Source organism: Dendrobates tinctorius, unplaced genomic scaffold (genome assembly GCF_039654945.1).
Source record: "Dendrobates tinctorius isolate UK_male_01 unplaced genomic scaffold, ASM3965494v1 ptg000062l, whole genome shotgun sequence".
Classification (NCBI taxonomy): Eukaryota; Metazoa; Chordata; class Amphibia; order Anura; family Dendrobatidae; genus Dendrobates; species Dendrobates tinctorius.
In genome coordinates, this window is record NW_027361730.1 from 27,685,770 (window position 1) to 27,704,784 (window position 19,015).

Sequence of the window (19,015 nt, forward strand, 5' to 3'; positions counted from 1 at the left end):
TATGTAGGGAGATAATTTCTTTGATAACCCATACAGGGAAGAGGTTATTATTTTTCTGTATTGAAAATTGTTCAAATTTATAACCTTTAACAAGGAAGCTGTTCATCGATAGTTTTTGGTCATTAGTTCTATTATCTTGGACCAATGATATTTTGTCTAGTCTTTTCAAATTCTGGGACTTGGAATAGTCACATGTGTATACGTTTTGTAGTCTGTTTTGAGGTTTATGCAGACATATTTTGCTATAGTTTGTGACAATTTGATCTAGTGAGTTGTATTTTTATCTTCACTACATCTTGTGGTAGCTTTTATCTATTACATTAAAAGTTATGTTTTATGTTTATCTCAATTGCTGATTTTCTAAGGTTAATAGGAGAAATTTTTACAAGAAACTGAGGTCCATTTTTTCCTGAGTGCGCCAATACCCTACATGTAATCGGGAAATGCTTTTCAAGCACAGTGCAAAGCTCAGAAGGAAAGGATTGCCATATTATAGTGCAGACTATATTGTTATTGTTTGTGAGTGTCATGACACACTGGGAGAGTCCCTGAGATACCAGCATAGCAGAACTCCTATAAGTGACCCCATTTTACAAACTACATCTCTCAACTAACTTATCTAGGGGTGCAGTGATCATATTGACACCACAGGTGTGTCACAGAATTTTATACCATTGCGCAGAGAAGAAAAAATAATTACATTTTTACCACCAAAATTTTGTTTTAGCCCCAAATTTTACATTTTCACGCAAGAAGTGGGTAAAAATGGCACCATAATTTGTGTCATAATTTCTACTGAACGTGGAAATACTCCATATGTGGCTGAACAGACTCGGGAGGGACGGAGCACTATTTGCCTCCTAGAGCCCAGAATTTCCTAAAATAGTTTGCAGGCTCCACATACAGAGCTCCTAAGTGCTAAACGAGCAGAATCCCTCCCTCAAGTGACCCCAGTTTGGAAATTATACCCCTTTGGGAATTTACAGGTGTAGTGATGATTTTTACTCCATTGGTGTTTTCCAGAATCAAGCAACAGTGGATGTTGCTGAGTGAAAATTGCAAACTGCAATTCTAGTGAACAGTATGCTGTAGTGATCAGTACCTTATAGTACAATATGCCCAGCTCATGCTTCTAGAGTCACCCTATACTTATGTTAACAGATAACGGGCATGAGTGGGGACTTGCTTTTTTGTGGATCGATTTGAAGCTTTTGTTGGGAACATATGACATAACATTTGGGATCACATTTATCCGGTGCTCTACGCTGAGCACTTAGAGCAAGGTTTCCATCTAAATCTCTGAGTGACCTGATTCAGGTGGAACCCCCTAGGGATCCATTCACTATAATAAGGCAGCAGAGTTACTATGGACTCAGTCTGATCTCTGTTAAGCGGTGTCCTTTTCAGAGGTGCACAAAACTGTGGCCGACTCCACTTTTATGCATGCCTAAAAAGACTAACACCGCTACATCACAGGCCAGACGATGCCCATAGTGCCTCCATCTGCCTAATTATAGGGAATCTTCCACCGGGGATTCCATCTGAATTATGTATTTCAGAGATTTACATGGAAACCTCGATGTAAGCACTCAGTGTAGACTGCAGGATAAATGTGCACTGAGCCTTACTGCGATCTTTGAGAGGCAGAATGAACAAATCAACAACAGGTAAAGAATTGGTTTTATTTATTTTTTTACACATTTCCTCATGCTGTATAAGTAATTAGACAAATTTATTCTTTGGGTTGGGGTGATTACAGCGATACCAGATTTATATTGTTTTTTCAAGTTTGGCTGCTGTCAGACACTTTTGTTTTTACAAAATAAAGCTTTTGCATTGCCAAATTTTGGGAGCTATAATTTTTCCATATTTCGACTAACAGAGTCATGTGAGGCTTCTTTTTTGCAGGACGAGTTGACGTTTTTATTGGTACCATTTTCAGGCACATGATATTTTTTCATCGCTTTCTATTCTGATTTTTGGGAGGCAGAATGAACAAAAAAACAGTAATTCAGGAATTGTTTTTTAAAAAATTTTTTTATGTCATTCCGTGTGTGATAAAATTGATAAGGGAATTTTATTGTTAGGGTCAGTACGATTATAGTGATACCATAGCTTTTTTATGTTTTGGTGCTTATTTTTGCATCGCTTTATTCTGAGAACTATATGATGGCTTGTTTTTTGCAGGACAAGATGACGTTTAGAGTGGTGCCATGTTTAAATTCATCTTTTTTATCCCGTTTTATTCCACTTTTTGCTTGGCTGTATGATAAAACATTGTTTTTCGCTTGTTTTTTATTTATTTATTTATGGTGTTCACTAAAGGGGTTAACTAGGTGGACAGTTTTTGGTGATACCAAATATGTGTACTTTTATTATTAACATTTTTTTTCAGAAAAATATTAAATTTATGGGTACAATATACCGTACTGTATTTTTTTTTTTTTTTTTTTTTAACTTTGCCCCTCTATGGGACTTTCATTTTTTGTAGGCTGATGCTTGCATAGCATAGGGATGCTATTTACCATTTGTTGACAGCTATGCAAGCTGTCAGGGCTGCACTAACAGGCAAACTTGCTTCATCATGCTCTGAGCACCTTACTCTGAGTAAGTTTTGGGAGAGTTGGAGTTAACTAGAGTACCTGGAAGAAAACCCCCACACACGGGGAGAACATACAAACTTCTTGCAGATGTTGTCCTTGGTGGGATTTGAACTCAGGACCCCATTGCTGCACTGCTAACCGCTGAGCAACCATGCTGCCTGTGGCTTAAATCTCCTTCATAGATTTACACTGTATAGACTAGTTCTGGCTGTCTGTAATCATCACTTGAGGGAGCTTCGAAGATTATCGCATCCTGTATAATGGAAAGTTCTACACATTGGCAAGTTACATTTATAATGAACAATGACCTTAACCCTTTGCTGTTGCAGCCAGTTTTGGCCTTTGTGATGGGATCACTTTTTTCTGTTTTTCAATCCTTCTAAGAGCTACATCTATTTTATTTAATCCATTAATGACCGCCGGTATGCATTAAAACCGTGGTCATTAAGGGTACTTATTACCTCACTGCCGTTTTAAAATATATTGTGGGGTCTAGTTTCACCTATTAACCCTTGTGTACCTGACAAATTTGCAGCAAATACAAAAATTATATTTTTTACCACTAAAATGTTATATTTCCACGTATCAATGTTATAAAATTCTGTGAGGCACCTATGGGTTCAAATTACTCACCCCTAGTTAAATTCCTTAAGGGGTCTATTTTCCAAAATGCGGTTACTTGTGGGGAGTTTACACTATTTAGGCTCTACAAATGATACATGGCGTCCGCTCTCGGTTCCAAACATTTTTGTGTTAAAAAAAGTCAAACAGTGCTACTTCCCTTCGGAGCGCCCAAACAGTGGGTTTCCCCCACATATGGGGTATTGGCATGCTGAGGAGAAATTACACAACAAATTTTAGGGTCCATATTCTCCTGTTACCCTTATGAAAATAAGAAATTTGGAGCTAAAGTAAAATTTTTGCGAAAAAAAGTTAAATGTTCATTTTTTCTTCCACATTGTTTTAGTTCCTGTGAAGTGTTGGAAGGGTTAATAAACTTCTTAAATGAGGCGTGGTTTGCAGGGGAAGGGAGCAGACCTGTGCTTCAGGAGCTCCTGAAAAATCCCCTATTTAAGCTACTAAAAGCTTACTAAAAGTGGAATTTTTTGGATTAAAAGCTGAAGAAATATGCCTGGAACTGACTACAGGATGCATGGACTCGGATCTACAAAGAAAAATCCCCTAACAAGACATGTGAATGGTCAGGGAGAACCTGGCAGGGGCCCACTCCCAGCTGGAGGACAACACAGACCGATGCTACAAGCAAAAGCCTCCAGCTCACCAGCAGTAAAATCGGGGCTCCGAAGAGACTTACAGGCCCATGGGTCGCCCTCGGAGAAGCCAACGCATGTTGCGGCTCCACTACCAGTTGACGGTACTGTGAGGAAGCGCTCAGGCATCAGGAAACAGCTGATGTGGCAGGGAAGAGACAATGGTGACTCAGCAGCTTCAGCCCTGGGGCCACAGCTGATTGTAGAGACTTCCATAGCGCAGGGAGACCCAGGAGAGACCCACCATCTGGATGCCCCAGGAGACTCACCAGCCCACAGGTTGCCCTCAGAGGAACTGATGTCTGTATCTGCTCTTCTGCCTGCTGGCAGCAATGTGAGGAAGTGCCCAGGAGCCGCAGCGTGTTCAGAAGCAGGGGAACAGCTGATGAGGCCGGGTAGAGAGAGCAGTGACTCAGCAACTTCAGCTCTGCAGTCACAGCTGATTACAGAGACTTCAACAGCACTGCGAGACACAGCAGGGACCCTCAGTTTAGATGCCCCAGTGTTTGTGCCAAGATCAGCTCGTAGTGAAGAGAGTCGGGCATTGGAACCGCAGGTAAAACCAGAGGAGGGTGCCTGTCAGCTGCTGCACCCCAGGGAGAAACGAGACTGCCACTCCGGGGAGGGGGATCACTGTGAGGCTGGGAAGAGACAGATTTTAGGCAATGAACCCCCTGTGTATACCACAAATAAAGATAAGCTTTTTACTTTAATTAGAGAGACTGCTAATTTAATACAGGAGATGGGAAGCAACACACAGCGATTCTTTCATACACCGACAGAGCTAAAATCTCCCCCTGATGACAAAATACAAGCTGACAGGTCAGAGGAATATAGATCTGTTCCAGGGGTTAATAATGGAGAGATATCCCCTAACCCATTTGTTAGTATTCCTATGCTTAAAGGGGAAGTGTATCAATTTACTGAGGGAGTGCAGCAGAATGGAGCTGCTAACACACATGATGGTAAAAGTTCTGATCTTACTCAGTCATCCTTGGGGGACTATTGTGACATGAATCTCCATTTGGATCAAGGCGGAAATTCTTTAAATTCCTCAAGTCCTTTGGAAGATCTTGATAGTCTGTATTCAGAGGAGTTTGTGGTGGAGGCTGATTCATATACACTGTGTTCCAAATTATTATGCAAATTATATTTTTCTATGATTTTCCTAAATAGTCAGTACAAATGACAGTCAGTCTAATAAAAGTCGTCACCCGTTAGAGTATACATCAAATTTTATTGAAGAAACCTCCCAATGATAACAGTATAATCTCCAAAATGAATAAAAACTCAAATTGCACTGTTCCAAATTATTAGGCACATTAGAATTTCTAAACATTTGATCTGTTTTAAAGAACTGAAAATGTTCATTTGTGGAATTTGCAGCATTAGGAGGTCACATTCACTGAACAAAAAAGCTATTTAACTCCAAAACATCCTAACAGGCCAAGTTACATGCTATCATAGGAACCCTTCTGTGACATCACCTTCACAATTCTTGCATCCATTGAACTTGGGAGTTTTTGGAGAGTTTCTGCTTGGATTTCTTTGCATGAAGTCGGAATAGCCTCCCAGAGTTGCTGTTTTGATGTGAACTGCCTCCCTCATAGATCTTTTGCTTGATGATACTCCAAAGGTTCTCCATAGGGTTGAGGTCAGGGGAAGATGGTGACCACACCATGAGTTTATCTCCTTTTATGCCTATAGCAGTCAATGACTCAGAGGTATTCTTTGCAGCATGAGATGGTGCATTGCCATGCATGAAGAGGATTTTGCTCCTGAAGGCACATTTCTGCTTTTTATACCATGGAAGACAGCTGTCAGTCAGAAACTCTATATACAGTACTTTACAGAGGTCATTTTTACACCTTCAGGAACCTTAAAGAGCCCTACCAGCTGTTTCCCCATGATTCCAGCCCAAAACATGACTCCTCCTCCTCCTTGCTGAAGTCGCAGCCTTGTTGGGACATAGTGGCCATCCACCAACCATCCATCTGGACCATCCAGGGTTGTTCGACACTCATCAGTAAACAAGACTGTATGAAAAATAGTCTTCATGTATGTCTGGACCCACTGCTACAATTTCTGCTTGTGAACACTTATTAGGGGTGGCTGAATAGTAGGTTTATGCACCACAGCAAGCCTTTGAAGGATCCTACACCATGAGGTTCGAGGGACTCCAGAGGCACCAGCAGCTTTAAATATCTGTTTGCTGGTTTGTAATGGCTTTTTAGCAGCTGCTCTCTTAATCCGATGAACTTGCCTGGCAGAAACCTTCCTCATTCTGCCTTTATCAGCACAAACATGTCTGTGCTCAGAATCAACCACAAATCTCTTAACAGTACGATGGTCACGTTTAAATTTTTGAGAAATATCTAATGTTTTCATCTCTTGACCAAGGCATTGCACTATTTGATGCTTTTCAGCAGCAGAGAGGTCCTTTTTCTTTCCTAAATTCCTTGAAACCTGTGCCCTGCTTAATAATGTGGAACATCATTCTTAAGTAGTTTTCCTTTAATTGGGCTCACCTGGTAAACTAATTATCACAGGAATTTGAGATTGATTTCAGTGATCCAAAGAGCCCTGATACACAATACCATCTATGAGTTTATTTGAAAAACAAAAAATTACATCTTTATGACACTTAAATCCAATTTGCATAATAATTTGGAACGCAGTGTAATGATCATGGGAGCGATTCCTCTATGGACAGGGTGTCTAATGAGACTTCTTCCTCACGTTCATCTTTAGAGGTAAAGGACAGGCTCGAGAAAATTACCTCATTATTAGATGACATACCTGCCTCAGATGACTATCCCACAGAAGGCTTTGTAGCCAGGATGTTTAGAGCTTTTTTGGAATCTTTGGATGTTTCTGTTGGAAATCACGTTGTCCAGGGAAACCCACTTAAGCAACATACAGAATCTAAGGCATCTGAGGTTTTTGTAAAAAAATTCTTTAAAGACACCTTGCTGCGTTTAACTGATAATTCCTATCCAAATTCCACTAAGGATTTTGATAAATTTACAAAAAATCAAAAAATACCGGATTCTCTTAAAAATCATGACACTATAGATTCAAAACTACCTCAGATCCTCCCTACATTCACGGAATCAATGGATAAATTACGAAAAGACATTATCACCTTTAGGGATTCCTTGGCTAGTTTTGAGGATTATAAGCGGAGAAATAACATAAAGATTAGAGGAATCCCTGAATCAGTGCAGTCCTCACAACTGAAAGAATACATTTCCATGATGACCTCCCATTTGATCCCGAATCTTAAAGAAACCAATTTGATTGAAAAAGCTTTCAGAATACGTAGACCGCCTTCACTGCCCTCAAGTGTAAGCAGAGACGTTATTGTCTCATTTTACCCCAATTGGGTAAGGAATACACTTTTAGGGATATCAAAAGACCCGCTACTACTACAGTCTCCATATAAACACCTGATGTTCTTTAAGGACCTGTCTAGATCAACCCTACAAAAACACAAGCTGTTTCAATTTACCACCCGTAAGCTCCTGTGTAGCGGAATCTCTTATAACTGGACTCAATTTTCTACTTTGCAAGTGAAGTTTGCATCCAGAATAATTCCTGTTTCCTCACCAGAAGAGGGAATCGACTTTTTAATATCTGCTGGAATAATCTCTTCTGGGGCCTCAATTGGATCCTCCTCGCCGCCCAATTCAGATCCGTGTCCAAACTGAGTGTCTTGAGGTTTATAAGTATTTTGATTGGCAAAGAAGTATTTTCCACTTTATGGCTTTTGAATGAACCGGACTTTACCTCCCCAAGGTCTTAGGGTCACTTATATGTGTACCCGGACGCGACAGGTCTATATATATTTATTAAGCAATTACTTGCAGTGATCTGTAGTCTCAAGTATTGTAAAACTATATACTTTGTGTACTGTCTTTTTGTTTTTTAACAAGTGTTGGCGTTTATAATAAGTAACTTTCTCGGCTTCTGTATTAAACTGTATGTGTTTTGCTAGGAGTAACTTAGGATTCATTGAGGTATATTATTGTATTGCTTTTTTATTTACAGGTGTTGGTGTTTGTAATAAGCAACTTAAACCTTGTGCAGATTTACTGTATGATATGCACACAATCCTTTACTGGATACTTTATTAAGCTTTACGTGTTCAACTGTATATAACCCATGATAGTGTATATATGTATGCCTGTCTTTCCCCTATCTTTATAGGGTTTTTTTTTTGTTTTTTTTTTTACTACTTTCCCCATCCCTTCTTTCCCTTATTCCATTGCCCTTTCCTCCTTATCACCTTACTTTCCTACCTCTTTTCCCTACCCTTTACCCATACCTTTTAAAAATTTAAAATACCAATAAAGATCATTTGAAAATAAACTTCTTAAATGTGGTTTTGAGTACTTTGAGTTGTGCAGTTTTTAGAATGGCGTCATTTTAGGGTATTTTCTGTCATCACTTTATATGTGATGTGGTCCCTAAAAAATGGTTTTGTAAATTTTGTTGGAAAAATTAGAAATTGCTGATCAACTTCTAACTCTTCTAACTTTCCAATAAAAAAAAATTATGATTAAAAAATTATGCAGGTACCAAAAGCATTAGAATTAAATTCTGAATACAGTGTATGCAAGCAAGGGCCAGTATTCAGGTCCGTCTGTCAGGCCTGAAACCCATGTCAGGAACATGTACAAGCCTCATTTTACTTGGAAGCAGCCACTTCAAGGGAAAGAGACGGGAGTGCCATTGACCAATCTGCACAAGCCTATGCAGTTCTTCTGGAAACTACCCAACCAGAGAGAATGTATCTTTTGCATGGTTTTGAGCAACAGTGGAGTAATTACAGGATATGTCCCAGAGAGTTTAGAGGTATGTGGAGTGCAATACTTAGGTGACAGGCAGTGCTACAGAGCTCAGGTAAAGGCCTTAGCATGGCAATGACCATGTTCCTATATGTGTAAGGCTGCAGCCTGAATAGTTCTGTGGAGTGTATTAACACAGTCTCTTAGGCTAGCTTCCCACTAGCGTATCTTCCACGCAGCGCACGGCGCCACTAAGCTCTGCCCCCTGCTCGCCTCATCCGGTCATCTCCTCCTACTATCGCACACGGCTGCATGTCATCTGCGCACCCTATCTTTAGCATAGGGTGCGCAGACCGTGCGCTGCCATCCGCTAGTAGGATTTCTGCGTGCGCTGCGCACTTTTGAAGGTGCGCCGAGCGCACCAAAATGCAACATGGTGCGTTCGGTGCACACCGGCGCACCTTCAGAAGTGCGCAGCGCATGCAAAAATCCTACTAGTGCACGGCCAGCGCACGGTCTACGCACCCTATGCTAAAGATAGGGTGCGCATATTGCATGCAGCCGTGTGCAATAGTAGGAGGAGATGACCGGATGGGGCGGGCAGGGGGCAGGGCTTAGCGGCGCCGTGCGCTGCGTGGAAGATACGCTAGTGTGAAACTAGCCTAAGACATGCTTAAAATTACAGAAACTGGCCAATATTCCACCACCAACTTTTTGTAAGGACCCAACTTTAGAAAATGTAAGGGAAGCAACAGCTTAATAAAGAGACACAAGTCTCATTTAGGAGCCTGGAAAAGTCAGCAATGGTCTTTTGTCCAGCACTGGACAATACAAAGTGTACTGCTAACGAATATGTATGCCCTATCTAACTAACAATTTGTGAACAGACATACTGTATATGCCGACAAGGGACAACCGAACACTGCACTGGGACAACAAATTGGAAGTGGTTGCTGACTGCTGTGTCTGTGCAACTTCAGATTATGGACAGGAAGCATCAGCAGATTGGGAAGGACGTAAGACAGGGGAAGGGCCAGTGGTTTCACCATCAGACACAGATTTCGTTCCCAGGCGTTCCGTCCACCTACTGGTGGGATGCTGCGTATAGGAGCAGTAAAAGCCGTATGCTAACAGAGGTATTATGTCTAATTTCCCTTTATAAAGGGACGTCTGGGTAAGATTTTTGAACTAGCAGCATATACTGTATATTATATATTATATTATTATTCTGTGTAAGGCTGAAACCTGAAGAATTGTGTGGGGCATATTAATGCATAGATGTTCCAAAATGTCCAACTGCATACCCAAAAATCAACATCAGGCTACCAGATACATGATTAAAGTGACCGTAAGAAGGGCAAGACAATAAAAAAATAATAATAATAATACAATATAGACAGATTGAGAGTAGAAATTTGACCATTGCACAATGTACAAAGTTTTCCAAAAATTACCCCAAGGGGTCTGTATCAGACCAGATGAAAGACGCCATGATGGGGACATCACAATACATTTTGCAGTAATTACAAGAGGTAGAGATAGAGAGTACAAGTTTCACAATTGCACAGTGTGCAAAGTTTTCAAAAAATTAGCCAAGGGATCTCTATCAGACCAGCTGAAAGAAGCTATGATGGGGACATCAGAATACACTAAGGCCAGGTTCAGATTGCGTTAGGGCAGTCCTTACAACGTATGCGTTAAACAGATTGCGCTAGCGCAACTGCCTTTTTTGGATGGCGCTATGCGATCACGCTAGAGCAGAAGCTTCATCTGCGCTAGCAGTGACGGACCCTTGAACGCTGCAGACCGCGTCCGAGGGTCCGTCACAGAATGACGGCACATTGATAACGCATGCCGATTATGACATGCGCTAGCGATATGCTCGTCTATAGCAGTGTATTGGTGCGTTAATGCATCCGTTACATAGCGTTAATGCTGCTATGTAACGGATGCGTTAAATGCAGCACCTGAACGCAATATGAACCCAGCCTTAGCAGTTATTACAAGAGGTAGAGATAGGGAGTACAAGTTTCATCATTGCACAGTGTGCAAAGTTTTAAAAAAATTACCTAAGGGGTCTTTATTATACGTGCTGAAAGAGACTGTGATGGGGACCTCACAATACGTTTAGCAGTTATTACAAGTCGGTTTTTAACTGTTTGTGCAGATGACGCGCCCCAGAGGCCGTGGGATACTCGGCACCGGGCCCGTTAACTTCAATGGGAAATGTCACAGTCGCAGTGACCCAGTCCGTGGCCTCAGGCGGTCATGTAAAAGGGGTAGAATTGAATGGGAATAAGTTTATGTAGTGATTCGTGACGCCAGTTGAAATGTTCGACTGCAGTATAGCCGGCACTGCAGATGATCCCTAGTAGATGGTGATGGCAGTGCAGATGTTTAACCCTCTCCAACTAGGGCAAACCCCCAGAGATTGTGATGGAAGTAGAAGGTACGGAGTAATAAGGCAGGAGACAAGGAAAGTCACTTTATCATTTACTGTAGTTCAGGTGCAGTTCAGAGGAGATATTACAACTCTCACCAGGTTACAGCCTGCTTTGCAAAATGGGAGTTATCCTTCACTCTGCTTGTGATTCAGTGTACGCTTCCTGCTATTCTAATCCTTCAGGGACCAAGGCCTCCTGGAGTTTAGAAACTTCCAGTATAGCTTCTACTCACTGTAAATTTCCTCTTTGGCAACATGCAGTTTGGGTCCTGTGTGAGGCAGCTCAAGTTCCCTCTTGCACAATCCTTCACTAATCCTAGTTTGCTGCAGTTTTCCCGGAGTAAACACGATGCTGTTGGTTGTATAATCCCACACAGTCTCTCAGCTTACCACCCTGTTCTGAAAGCATGGATGGTCTAGGGGCTTATTCCCTGATGCTTCTTAGCTCTACTCCTGGATAGAGCACATGTCTAATTGCTTCCAAGAGCATTCTTCTCCTCCTTCTTCTTTACACTGAAAACAACTCTCAACTCCTCCCCTTCCCAGTTGGGGTGTGTCTGCAAAGCTCTAAGCTTCAGACAAGTGAGGGAGTGAGGTGAATTGTGTGTGTTGTGGTCTCTAGCAGAGAAAGCATAACTCCCATTGCTCACAAAACACATACAAAACAGTACATATTTAACCCTTTTGTGGCGGTAAAAACGCAGGGTGCCACACAGACACATGCACATTTGTGGCCTGCTGGAGGTCATTTTGCAGGGCTCTGGCAGTGCTCCTCCTGTTCCTCCTTGCACGAAGGCTGAGGTATCGGTCCTGTTGCTGGGTTGTTGCCCTCCTACGGCCCACTCCACATCTCCTGGTGTACTGGACTATCTCCTGGTAGTGCCTCCAGCCTCTGGACACTACGCTGACAGACATAGCAAACCTTCTTGCCACAGCTCACATTGATGTGCCATCCTGGATAAGCTGCACTACCTGAGCCACTTGTGTTGATTTTAGAGTCCGTCTCATGCTCCCACGAGTGTGAAAGCTCAACCAACATACAAAAGTGACCAAAACATCAGCCAGAAAGCTTTGGTACTGACATACGGCCTGTGGTCCCCACCTGCAGAACCACTCCTTTATTGAGGTTGTCTTGATAATTGTCAATAATTTCCATCTGTGGTGAATTCCATTTGCACAACAGCATGTGAAATTGATTGTCAATCAGTGTTGCTTCCTAAGTGGACAGTTTGAGTTCACAGAAGTTTGATTTACTTGGAGTTATATTCTAGTGTTTAAGTGTTCCCTTTATTTTTTTGAGCAGTGTATATGTATATATGTATATTAAGGCCATTTGGTTTTTACCAAGAAATTAAGAATTGTAGAAAATAAATTGTCTTCTGACAACCGGTTGCTGGCCGGTGCTGCGGGTATCTCCATTGCCCAGCGGTGCTGCATGGGTGTCCGGTGCTGCCCGGGGCTCTGCCAACATTTTATGACAGGCCAGGGCCCCGGCACTTCCACGGTTCTATGTGCGGTGGTCTCTGGGAATATGGCTACCTCCGGGGGCAGCACAGGTGCAGATGGTGATCTCGGGACCAAGATCTCGAGAGATGAGATTTCAGCACTGAGATCTCATCTCTCGAGATCTTGATGCTGAGATCACCATCTGCGCATGTGCCACCTCAAGTGGCAGCCATAATCCCATAGACCACCGCACATGGAACTGGAGACACCTGCAACACCGGCCAGCAACCGCCGGGCACCCAGAGACACCTGGCAGCAGCACAAGACCCCCGCAGCAGCACAAGACCCTCGTATCAGCTCAAGACCCATGCAGCAGCACAAGACCCCCGCAGCAGCGCGCCGCACATCGGAGCCCCCCCTCATCCCTGCCTACAGCCTGCAGCATCACCTCACTCCTGCCTCCTCCAGCAGCGACCCTGGGACCCCACTTTACCACAGCCACCACCCCCGGTAAACAAGAAGATGCAAGGATTATAAGAAGCACCACCATTTTATTTAAAAAAAAAATTCATATTTTTTTTCTCAAAATTTAGGGTGCGTCTTATAATCCTGAGCATCTTATAATCCAAAAAATACGGTACTTATGGGATGATTTCAATGGGTTTGAAGTATTGTTGCCACTTGCCAGGGAAGACAAGCTAAATATGTGGTCATATCAATTTGTTTCAAATCTATAGTCTAAAGATGCCTATGAAAGTTGAATTCATTTCAAAGCGTCCTGGAAATTTCCACAATCTAATGTATAGGAAGGCCTTTCTTTATTCTCCCAGCAGTCAATTTAGACGGAGATGCATTGTTGGATGCTTCCAGAGAAAAGGATCCGTCAGAAGTATAATAATAATAAGTATATATCATTGTATAAGCATGCACGTTTGGTTGCTGATACGCTCATAAGGTCACTCTGTGACAGACTGCTCACTGGAAATAGATCAAGTGCTTACAAACAGGAGTACATTGTAGCATAGCAAGTCATGGAATGTACAGATTTTTTTTTGCAGAGTTGGGTGAGACTCACTTTTATTCATATTGATTTAAAAAAAAATTCTATATTTAATTTTTTTAAAATGAGTAGTAATTGGAAAATAGTGTACAATTATATAACTGTAGGCAGAATAATATTTCCATCTCCCTTAATCAGAAACAATTGCCATTCTAATTACTGGCTACTTTCTTTTCTTGGCTACAAGTGCAGGATTTCCAACATAATAGTATATCCTAGAAATGTATAAAAGCCCCATGCTTATCATCATTAAGTCTATGCTTCTAAATAAAATGGTTTCATACAAAAGGAAATCTGCTCCTATGATTTTGATCCAAAACTAAACATTGTAATGATAGTGATTACTGACATCAGAGGTAAATATATTGTGTAAAATCTAAATTTATATATGCTTTATTACTAATTTCATAGATAAAAATGCAGGTCAGAATATGGCAGCTTTAATATCAGAATCACTTTTAAGGAAACTAGAAATCACACAAAAAATACTTAAATGGTTATTTTCAAAGCAACATGTTATTCCTAATACGTGGTCTAGGTGTCCAACTACTGTAACCCCAATGATCCCAAGTTTAGTACTCTAACTCCCTGTCTTAAATGTAGTGGAGATTTGCATGATTTGCATCTATTTAATTCATTGTCAATGGGAGTACTGGAAAAAATTGAGTACAGCAATTGCATATTTCTGGAGGTCCCATTGTCAATCAATGAAATGGAGTCCTATCATGTACACTTCCACTCAATTTAAGGCCGGTTTCACATTTGCGGATGTCAGAGCTGCGGAGGGCTGCGTAGTTCCTCCATGAAGCTCCGCCCACTTCCGCACCTCCTCCGTTCAGCCCTACCTACGTCTGCATGCGGCCTGCGTACCTATCTTTAACATTGGGTACACAGGCCATGCGGATGTATGCGGATACGTCCACATGTGTCGTTTTGATGCTGCGGCGACTTGCGTTGAATGCAACATGTTGCATTTTGTTGCAGTCGCCGCAGCGTCAAAGCGACGCATGAGGACGCATCTGCATACATCAGCATGGCCTGCTTACCCAATGTTAAAGATAGGTACGCAGGCCACATGCAGACATAGGCGGAGGTAAATGGAGGTGTGGAAGTGGGCGGAGCTTCATGGAGGAACTACGCAGCCCTCCGCAGCTCTGACATCCATAAATCTGAACCTAGCCTAAGACAGATATGAAGAGCCCCATTCTCAGGATTGCCGATATCCCAGTAGTTAGATTCCAAGCTATCAGCAAGTTATCCCCTATTCGCAGGGGATAACCCTTTAAAGTACCAAAACACCACCTGATAACTTCTCATTATACTCACCTGCATGCGGTTCAATGAAACCCAGCAATTATCAGGAAATTCCTGCAACATGGGTACCAAAAACTGTAAGCAGCCATCCCAGTGGCAAAGAAGTAACATCATGCCAATTAAATTTACAATGCGAACCACAGCACTTGCCAGGTCATATGTCATGTGGAAGATCTAAAAAATAAAATATAAGAGTCAGAAACATGGATAATAAGATAATCATAAGCATAGTGATAAGGGTGGAAATAACAATTGTCGTGTACATAAATTAAAGAGGATTTAATGGGGATGTCTTTTTAATTAATGCTGTGCAACTATGCAAAAGCAGTGGAAACAATGAAAATCGTAAAGCTAGATTCAGTCACCTAAAAGGCAGTATTTTAACAGTACAATTTTGTATTTCTTGAAAAAAAAAAACTATAACACCACAGTATTATTTTAGGATAAATTCCCCAAAGGCTATATTGTAGCAAAACGAAATTGAAAAAAATATAGATATACTTGAACCTACTTCCTCCCACTGGTGAATATAACGGATAAGCCTGGAAAGTCTCAGGAGTCGAAGCAAGCTGAGCACTTTAGTGAAGCGTACAATTCGTAAGGCTCTGGCAGTCTTATAAACCTCTGAGTCAATTCGTGTTTCAACAATAAGAAAAATGTAGTCCACAGGAATGGAGGATACAAAGTCCACGAGAAACCAACTTTTTAGATACCGAATCTTGATACGCTGTGGTTCTAGGATAATTTCTGTATTGTCCTCTACTACAATCCCTGTGCGAAAGTTCAGAACCAGATCCACAAGGAAGAAAGTGTCCGAGACAACATTAAACACAATCCAAGCAGGTGTGTTCTCCTCCTTAAAGAAAGTGATACCGACTGGAATGATGATCAGATTCCCCACCATCAACAGTAACATTGTTAGGTCCCAGTAAAACCTATAAAGAAAAGAACATAGTATTATAGATCAAGTATTGGAATGACAAATTAAATTATGTGTGCATGTCATCCAGTTTCTAACCACATTTTCTTGCTCATTCTCATGAGAGCTGTGGTAGACACAGAGGATCATCCTTTGTATTCCTTTCCAGTGTGTCCTTCACTTTCAAGACAAAAACATAATAGAAGGACAAGCTGGTTTAAAAGGGTGAGACCAACAAATCATTAATCACTGAAGAAAAGTGAAATCAGAGCATCAGGAGTTATAGCGAGGTCAATAGTTATATAATTCTCTTTATGCTTTTACAATGCTGAGAAGTTCTTTTAACATGAAAAGGTAGGGTTTCGATACTTATAAGAATTGCATATTTAGATAGTAGCAAGACGTTATTGTGACTTTCAAGGATCACTAAGGTTCATTCTACTACAATAGCATATATGCACCACTTACTTAATGGCCATCTTTTTCTTACTAATGGTTAAGCATTGTTTACCTTTCTATCCTTGATATAAGAGAAATCATCTCTCCCTGTAGTGTCAGAGCAGCAGCCTTAACCAATCATGAGGCAGGAATTGTGACTCAGACTCCCTGTAGGAATTGTTTGAAAGTTGTATCTTCAAAAATAAATTAATTGAGCTGAGCCAAATAGTAGGTAAGGAGCAGCCACTGAGGAAAATGAACTGCTAAAAAGCATCAACTACTGATACAATAAAAAATATAATTTTAAAAATACATCATGATAAAAATTATTTAAAATACATACAGAGGGGTAAAGACCAGACACAAAGGGACTTTCACAGTGAAACGTACGGAGAGTGGGTATAATAAAATTACAATGTGAATAATTTCACTAAGGAAAATTATAGATCTGTATAGAGATATAGCAACTAGGTCAAAAAATATACATAACGAAAAACTGAGATTCAAGTGGATTTGTATTCTATAAATATGAAAGAACCTCAGTAAATATAAAAAAACAAACTTATCATAAGCAGGGAATAACACAGAGTAGAAACAACCCAGGACTCCCAAAAACTTTGAGTCCTGCGGCGTTTCTACTTTGTGTTATTCTCTGCTTTTGGTAAGTCTGTTTTTTTATTTTTACTGAGGTTCTTTCATATTTATAGCTTACAAATCCACTTGAATCTCCGTTTTTCTTTATGTACACTTATCGACCTAGTTGCTATATCTCTATACAAATCTATTATTTTGCTTAGGGAAGTTAGAATTGTAATTTTATTATACCCACTCTTTATATGTTTCACTGTGAAATAGTCTTTTTGTGTGTTTCTTTCCCCTCTGTAAGTATTTTCAGTTATTTATATCATGATGTATTAATAAAATAATATTTTCTCATTGGATAACATTTTTTAACCCGTTTACCCCCAAGGATGGTTTGCATGTTAATGACCAGGCCAAATTTTACAACTCTGACCACTGTCCCTTTATGAGGTAATAACTCTTGAAAGTTTCCATGGATCCCACTGATTCTGACATTGTTTTCTCGTGACATATTGTACTTCAAGATAGTGGTAAAATTTCTTTGATATGAATTGCGTTTATTTGTGAAAAAAACGTAAATTTGGCAAAAAGTTTGAAAACTTTGCAATCTTAATAAATAACATTTCCCACATGTACTTTACATCAGCACAATTTTGGAACCAATTTTTTTTTTTAGGAAGTTATAAGGGTTAAAAGTTGACCAGCGATTTCTAATTTTTACACCACTATTTTTAGGGACCACATCACATTTGAAGTCATTTTGAGGGGTCTATATGATAGATAATACCCAAAACTGACACCATTCTAAAAACTGCACCCCTGAAGGTGTTCAAAACCACATTCAAGAAGTTTATTAACCCTCCAGGTGCTTCACAGGAATTTTTGGAATGTTTCAAAAAAATGAACATTTAACTTTTTCACATAAAATTTACTTCAGATCCAATTTGCTTTATTTTACTAAGGGTAACAGGAGAAATTGGACCCCAAAACTTATTGTACAATTTGTCCTGAGTACGCTGATACCAATATATGCATGTAAACCGCTGTTTGGGCGCATGGCAGAGCTCGGAAGAGAAGGAGCGCCGTTTGACTTTTCAATGCAAAATTGGCTGGAATTGAGATCGGATGCCATGTTGCGTTTGGAGAGCCCATGAATGTGGCTAAACAGTGGAAACCACCCACAAGTGACACCATTTTGGAAAGTAGACCCCCCTAAGGAACTTATCTACAAGTGTGGTGAGCACTTTGAACCCCCAAGTGCTTCACAGAAATTTATAATGTAGAGCCGTAAAAATAAAAAATCTTATCTTTTTCACAAAAATGATCGTTTTGCCCCCAATTTTTTACTTTCCCAAGGGTATCAGGAGAAATTGGACCCCAAAAGTTGTGCAATTTGTTCTGAGTTTGCTGATACCCCATATGTGGGGGTAAACCACTGTCTGGGCACATGGCAGAGCTCAGAAGGGAAGGCGCACCATTTGACTTTTTCAACGCAGAATTGTCTGGAATTGAGATCAGACGCATATTGCGTTTGGAGAGCCCCTGATGTGCCTAAACAGTGGAAACTCCACAATTCTAACTCCAACCCTAACCCCAACACACACCTAACCCTAATCCCAACAGTAACCATAACCCTAACCACAAACCTAATCCTAACACACCCCTAACCCTAATACCAACTCTAACCCCAATCCTAACCATAACTTTAGCCCTAACCATAACATTAGCCCCAACCCTAACTATAACTTTAGCCCTAACCCTAACTATAACTTTAGCCCCCACCCTAACATAACTTTAGCCCCAACTCTAACCATAACTTTAGCCCCAACACTAACCCTAATCCCAACCCTAATGAGAAAATGGAAAAAAATACATTTTTTATTTTATTATTTTTCCCTTACTAAGGGGATGATAAAGGAGGGTTGATTTACTACGTATTTACTATTTTTATAGCAGGTTTTTATGTTTGGCAGCTGTCACACTCTAAAAGACGCTTTTTATTGCAAAAAATTGTCAGCGCTGCATGTAATTTCTCACTAACCTCAGAGACTTCCTGACATGCACTGCGCATGACAGGAAGCCTCTGAGCTCTGGTAACCCAGATGTCGTCAAGACAACTTCGGGTTACCATGGGAGCGATCGGTACCCT

General features: G+C 40.7%; 1 protein-coding gene across 1 annotated transcript in view; it reads right to left on the minus strand.

Moving 5' to 3' along the window:
- Positions 1 to 19,015, minus strand: part of HCN4 (hyperpolarization activated cyclic nucleotide gated potassium channel 4) — a 338,377-nt gene that overhangs the window by 84,816 nt on the left and 234,546 nt on the right. The window contains exons 2-3 of the mRNA XM_073579459.1: positions 15,439 to 15,862; positions 14,940 to 15,101 (exon numbers count right to left, since the gene is read on the minus strand). Of these exons, the coding sequence (XP_073435560.1) occupies positions 14,940 to 15,101; positions 15,439 to 15,862 (586 nt within the window). The remainder of the gene's footprint in view (positions 1 to 14,939; positions 15,102 to 15,438; positions 15,863 to 19,015) is intronic.